General features: G+C 46.1%; 1 protein-coding gene across 1 annotated transcript; it reads right to left on the bottom strand.

The window, feature by feature from the left end:
- Positions 1 to 3,550: 3,550 nt before the first annotated feature.
- Positions 3,551 to 4,927, bottom strand: LOC308097151 (solute carrier family 41 member 1-like; the record flags this gene model as incomplete). The annotated part of the gene is made up of 1 exon (XM_080444776.1): positions 3,551 to 4,927. One exon carries the CDS (start codon positions 4,925 to 4,927, stop codon positions 3,551 to 3,553), a length of 1,377 nt encoding a protein of 458 aa, XP_080300902.1.
- Positions 4,928 to 7,500: the final 2,573 nt, after the last annotated feature.

Below are 7,500 nucleotides of genomic sequence, written 5' to 3'. Positions count from 1 at the left end.
AAATATGTGTGGTGAGTAATTAACTGGCATAAAGACTAAATTGGGGAGAAAATGCAAAAAAAAAGAAAAGAAAAAGAAACATGCTAGTGTGATGGCACTCATACTGCACATGTCCATGTTTAGACCCTCCCCCCACCAGGATGACAGGAGACTCATTCAACATCTTAGTTTTGGAGTTATGAATGCAAATCTTTCCACAGGCTTTGTTATGCCCTAGAAAGCCAAAGTGCAGTAACTATATTTATTTATGCATTTATTATGTATTTGTCTTAAAGGTCAAATCAGCCTTCATGAGTTACTGCACTTATTCGGCTTTATAGGGCAGTATTTTTTATCATACTATAACGAAAAAACATCACATGGATGCACCTGGGACGTATCATCAGTGTTGTAGCCTGGGGTCATAGGATGTTTCGGGTCTCGCAACATACACCCTCGCCCATGGTGACCCAGCCAGGGTTGATCAAGCCCCGACTTACGTCCCAGGTAGCTACCCACGGTCAGTCGTAAATAGGGAAAGACAGGGCCACTCAATACGCTTGTCCGAAACTACTCTTCCAGGAATGGGGGAGAGGAGAGGCTCTGGCACGTGGAGGGACTAGGCTCTGTGGATACTGTATACTCCTGTATGAATTAATCAAAACGCACTTAGACTGAACCATTATTTTGTAGACTTACAGCTACACTATGTAACTTCTTTAGTGAATACAATGTTATTCTAACCAATCTGTATGGTAGTTTTCTTTTTTCATTTTTTTACAACACTGTTGGTTTTTATTCAAATAGACATGTCCAGAAAAGAACAGACACTCACCACGCATTTACCACATATAGCATCTCTACGCACACCAAAGAAAGTACAGGCGCTGAGGTTACAGTACATTGACTGTTGGATCGTTCCTGCAAAGGCATACGGAAAAAAGTGCAAACCCCTTAACACATAACGTGGCAGTGTGACCGTTGGTGTAAGACGTTTCACGTGAAAATGAACAGTTACAATGTTTTAAATAAAGTATCTGACTGTGATACCAAGCAGTGTGGTGTGGTGACTTTTAGACGAAAACACATTTTAATCAAGATCTCGCTTTAGCGACTTTGGATGTGCGATCAAAATAAAAAGGATGCAATGAGTATTGTGCTATGATGTCACGCTGCTCTACCACATCGAATTTAAACACATTTACAGTATGTGCTGCTGGAAGGTGAGGTGAACCAGTGTGCTTACCAGAGAAAACGTTGGCAAATCACAAGACATATTGATATTTTTCTACCCAAAAAGCATTGCATATCAACGCTTCCAGATGCGGACCATGTCTCAATTCTAGATTTCTAAGTCAAGTACTAACAGAAATTTCAAAGTAGATTATTCTGAAACTCAAACGGCAGGAGCGGGCCTTTGCTCGAATGGAACCTCGCTCCGGCACAAATGACGGCTCAAGCCCGCTGCTGACTAGAAACTTGACTCGGAAGCTAGCATCCATATGCTGGGATATATGCAGCCAAATAGCCAATCTGCAAGCTCAACGCATAGCAAAGCAACGTGCAAAGCTTGTAGATTTGCCATTTTTCACAAAGATATTTAGTAAGCGCGAAAACAAGAAGGGGCCTAGTATGGAGCCCTGGGGGGCCTTCAGTCAACTAGGGTTTACATATATGTGGTTTGCAGGAACGTGCAACACCCCCACCGGTGATGGGGTCGGTTGAAATGTGGCCAGATTCTGACACAATTTGAGAAGCTCGAAGTGGGCTGACAAGACTCCGAAAACACACCAACACTGTGTTTACAATTCCAAAACTACTGTGCAACAGTGTGTTAAAGCCACTTTTAGCAAAGCACTATTGACTAACTGACAAGCAGCACATTAAACTTCTGGTATTGGCAAGAACGCAGCTTTCCAGAATCGTACTTTTATCTGTGACATTTGAGTAAAGTTGAGTGACTGAAGCTTGTCTGACGTAACAATTACCACCGTGTTTATGTGTAAGATTATATTTCACTGTTTATTATGGATGCATTGTGGATCCCAGTTACCAACTAGTTACTAAGCTAAGTATGCATTCCTGAGGCATGCACGTTTACCTGTTGACCACAGGTTTCTCTTCTTTTTTCTTTTTTACAATGCCAATAGAATAGGTGGAATATGAAAACAGCATTTCTAAATTTAACCTTAACTGGCATAAGCTTTAACTGTGATGTTAATGAGATCTTGTGGTTCTGGAAGGCTTTTATTGTTAGGGACATATCTTTAAATACAGAGGGAACAGTCAACATTACCCACATATTTTTTTAGAATGTCCTGCTCCTAGTCTGTGTATAACCAGTTTCTCAGCATTTAAAAACGTGTCAGAGAAGGTATATGTTCATTTGTTTTGGCTGTAATATATATATTTTTTTATCCCACGATTTTGTAACCCATATTTTTTCACCCAGTGCCAATTGCCTATGTAATCCTGGGCGCTACTCTCCCTCTGCCAGCCTAGGGAGAGCCCAAGCTGAAGCTCATGCCTCCTTCAATGCATGAGGAGCGAGCAGGCTGCTTCTTATCACCCGACAGGGGGGAGGTTCCCTGGTTGGACGTAGCGCGTGGAAGGAACACGTTATTCCAACCAGTTCCTTTCCCCTCCATCAGGCGCCCCGGCTGGCCAGGGGGAGGCAGTATAGTGACCAGGATTACTGCATGTTTTTGTGAGGGTACCTACCCTAGGAGACACGGGGAGAACATGCAAACTCCACACAGAGAGGCCCTTTCGCCAACCCCACCTAGGGTATGGGCACTGATGACGCGGAGGAGAGAACACGCCCCCAGCGCCCACAGCATCCCCGGCGGGAATCGAACCCAGGACCTTCTAGCTGTGAGGCGACAGCGCTACCGACTGCGCTACCGTGCCCCCATTTTGGCTGTAATTCTAGCACAATGGTTCTCAACAACGGACAGTGAGAACCGGAATGGGTCGGGAACCAAACTGGGTTAGAACTTTGTAAAGACGATTTTAAGTACGTTTACAGAATGGTTTAAATAGGCTTCCTGGGCTACGGGGTCATGACATTTTCGGTACACACTTCAAAGTGAAATCCAGGGTGTTGTTCATTGTACTCGGGGAACATTACATTGACAGTCCAGATTTTACTGTATTCTTAAAAGACTGTAAACTATCAATTCAAGAAAAGAACAAAAGAGAATGAAATGAGTCCCCTAATGAGTAACGTGTTTCTAGTCTGCTGTGATCCGAATAACGGGAAAACGGTCTTATTTGCTCTGACTCGGGTAATACAATCATAGTGTTTCACACAAGTGTTTCACATTTCAACCAAAAAATGCATAGTACAGCACATCCTCCAAGTGTAAACCAGTGTGTGACTACTGGTTCTCCAATCAGATATCCATAAACTGTCCCACGTGCTTAAAGGGATATTTCACTTTCAAACATGTTTGAAAGGCCAAACGTGTGAATAACGACATCCCGATGGTGAGACTGGACGGTGGGAGAGAGAAATGGATGGTGGGTTTCGGAGAGACGGTGGGTTTCACAGACCCAGTCCTTGGAGCAGCTACACCCAGCGGAAGCAGAGAGCCAGGAAGCCGGTGCCCAGCAGGTCTCCCAGCGCCGTCAGGTAAGGGATGGAGAAGTTGTCCGGATCCAGGCTCTGCCTCCACATCCGCCGTACGATGAGGTCCGCCGCGTACAGCAGGATGGCCACCTGCACCAGCGCAGCACACAGGTACAGGATGGTGAACGCCGCGCCGATGGTCGCCTCTCCGCCCTGCAGCAGGGAGATGGCGTAGAGGAACACCAGGTGACCGGGGACCACCAGCATGAGCAACACTCTGGCCGACGTGGAGTTCACGCCCGAGGAGAAGAAGGTGACGCAGGGATCGGGCCAGTGCTGTCTCATCTTATCGGGCAGAACCCCGGGAATACCCCAGACGTGGAGATACGTGGAGATCCTGCTGGCCTGAATGGCCACCAGGTTGCCACCCACGCCGTTGATGACGGGCGTGAAGACAGCCATGCCCTTGAACTTCGGATCGCTCACAGTCTTGTCCAGTATGAGACCCCCGAAACTGCTGATGGACATAGCCACTATGACAGGTTGCCATCCAGAGCGGAGAACTTCTCTGATCTGTGGACTCTGGCGAGCGAACATCACCCACACGGGAATCAGAGCCAGGAACAGCACACACACGCACGGAGACAGGTACCATACATCTATGTATCGATAAAGCGTGCTGCTGACTCCAGCCAGCAGGGACAGCGTAATGAGGTCACCAAGGCTGGCAGCGATGGGCGTGGCAACGTTGTCGGGGTTTATCCCCACCTTCCTGGCACCAACGATCACGCCGATCATCACCAGACCTAGGGAGAGAGCGGCGACGAAGGCCGTGACGATGCTGCTGGCACACAGGACGGCTGCCTGGTCCAACTCCACCCCTCCCCTGGACACGGCCCCCAAACACACCGCCGCCACCGCCGCCAGGAAGCCCACCACGGTGGCCTGGACCTGTACCAGAGCCAGGTTACTACACACCATGGTCCACTGCTTACCGGGGTCGTCCATCTGACCCGTGTTGGCGGCGGTGGACAGGCGAGCCGCCAAGGTCATCTCCAGGTTACCCTTCAGTCCCACCAGAGCAGGGACCATGATGAAGATCTCCGTTATCACCTTGAACACCTCCCAGTGCCGCACGGAGTCTAGCACCATGCCCGCCATCACCATGCCCATCCCCGCCAGCAGGTAGGGGAACAGCACCTGCAGGCAAATGGCAACGGACGACTCCTCGGGCTCATCCTGCCCGCCTAAAGCGTCTGCCAGGCGGGCATCGGGGCTGCCACCACCCCCCTGGCCTTTGCCCTTCCCCTTGGGGCGAGACTTCTTGGGTTTCTTCCTTTGACGGGCTTGTTGGGACTGTGGGTCGTCACCTGGCATGGTGCTGCTGGTGGTGTTGGTAGGCGTAGGGGCGGTGGTGGCTGTGGTTCAATATATAATGCTGTTGACAATATGCTGATGGTAGTTGATATCCCTCACTGGTTGTATTTGGTCTCCCAGCTCTTCTGTTGAGAAATCTAGGCTATATCCTGCGCGGTCTGGTTTGATGCCCATATATGGGCATACACTGATGACATCAGGGATGTCCATGTACAGTATGGGCATAAAAGGGACACAGACAGACAGATACAGAGATCTCCATATATGTATAGATAGACATTAAAGGGACACAGACGGACGGACGGACGGACGGACGGACGGACGGACGGACGGACGGACGGACGGACGGACGGACGGACGGACGGACGGACGGACGGACGGACGGACGGACGGACGGACGGACGGACGGACGGACGGACGGACGGACGGACGGACGGACGGACGGACGGACGACAGACAGACAGACAGACAGACAGACAGACAGACAGACAGACAGACAGACAGACAGACAGACAGACAGACAGACAGACAGACAGACAGACAGACAGACAGACAGACAGACAGACAGACAAGATTGTATAACTTGGTGGGGCATGCATTCCCAACTTCACTCAACATCATTCCCAAGTAGGCCTGATGTTGCTGGCTGCCATGAAATCTATAAATATCAACATAAAAACAAGCATGTTAAGTGTGAAAAGATCGCTTTGTATTCTATAAACCCCAGGTTTACCATTCAAAACTTTCATTTTGAATGGTTTGTCTTTTAAAATAAACACAAGGCTTTGCTGTAAACCACAAGGCAGAAACATTTCCAGGAAGACTGGCTGTTGGCTGATTAACTTAAATGTAATGGATGCTGTTCAGTGTTCACCCAGCTTCAGTCTATAATGAGGCGGTTGGCTTCATTCGCTGTGTTCAAGTACCGAGAGATGCACGGCAATGTTGATCCTATATTAAAATTGTATGAAAAATGTCTGGAAAATTTATGACTCCCAATTTGTGAAAGATTTCAGCCCGATCCAAGTCCCATTGACTTCCAATATGAAAATAAAGTCAAATATTTAAGAAAACATAAAACATAATAATCCATGGAATAAGTACTTTGGCCTACTACTGCCAGTGTCCACATGTCCACAAGCAATGTGGTGCTGTCTGCTGATCGTCCAACTGTCTGCAAGATTAGCTACAGACAGACAGACAGACAGACAGACAGACAGACAGACAGACAGACAGACGCTCTCATTGATGGCTAACCTCCCATAGAGGCTATGTTTGTGGTGTGAAAATGCCCATCCCTAGTTAGCAGGTGTCAAGGTCAGTATGTCTAGCTAGCACATGGTGTTTTGTCATGGCTGATAGGTTTGGGGACAGTTGTAACAAATTGTTGGAACTGTCCCCAAGCTAAGCAGCCATATCAAAACAGCTAGCACACAACAGTATTCCTTCTTCTTTCTTCGAAACAAGTCATTGTGGGCTACACAAAAAATATATTTCACCCAATTATATAGGCTATATACTGTATATATATATATATATATATATATATATATATATATATATATATATATATACACAATACATGCTTAATAGAAGTTGCATTGCAACAAACTTTTGCATTCATTACATTCTAGTTGTGTAACACTGAAATATAGAAAGATTGAATAGCAATGGGGTGTTTTCTTATTAGCTGTGTCATATGGCGATTTCTGTGTACCTTTCAGGAAATCCAGGGTCACAGTTCACTTTCACTGGAGTGTGACAAATAAAAGTAGTTTTTTAAACAGTTGCAACAAACATTAATTGAATTCTTATTTTTTTACACTGAAAAACTGAGAGATTGAATAGCATCTGTAACATCTGCACAGTGGCTGGCAGGCTTACGTTCTATGCATAAACAAACACAACACATATGTTCAGAAACATATGCTCTCGAGAGGTTAAATCGTGAAATCAGAAATTAGAAAGTAGTATGTATATTTCGCATGTTGCAACCATCCCTGATTGTGTTGCAAATGCGACTTCTGACTTCTTCCATTCAAATACATGTGAACATATGTCGTAATACAGAATAGGTTAATAAGTTTATAAAAATCCAAATAGTAGTTTTGTGTGTCTGAGTAAGGATACATGCATGCACACAGTTGATGTCATTCAGATCAGTGCGATTTGTCGTTTCTTTTCTTTTCTGTAAAGTTCTAACGCCTAATTCACACTAGCAGCATCAACGTTAATATGTAATAAATTGTAGTAAAATGCAATAAATTGGGTGGGTCTGAGGTTATGAGTGGGTCACTCTGTGTTGGCTGTGAAGGTGAAGAAATCTTTATAGTCTTAATAAATACGTGTGAAACAAACTGCTTCACAAGAACAATGAGATTTACCAGGGAATATACTGTGTATGTTATATACACAGATTATCAACAACAACAACAAAAACACGTGGTAGAGTATTTCCGGGTTTTAATGTGGTGGTCCGTTCTCAGACCAGGAAAATAATGTTCTGTCCCTGGTAGGTGGTGAGATGGGGAAAGAGGGGGGGGATGAGAGGTTGACACTGGTACACCAGCAGC

Source organism: Gymnoscopelus braueri (genome assembly GCF_963280865.1).
Source record: "Gymnoscopelus braueri genome assembly, chromosome: 2".
Lineage (NCBI taxonomy): Eukaryota > Metazoa > Chordata > Actinopteri > Myctophiformes > Myctophidae > Gymnoscopelus > Gymnoscopelus braueri.
Note: the sequence above shows the minus strand (reverse complement) of the source record. Positions and strands in the feature narration are given on the sequence as shown.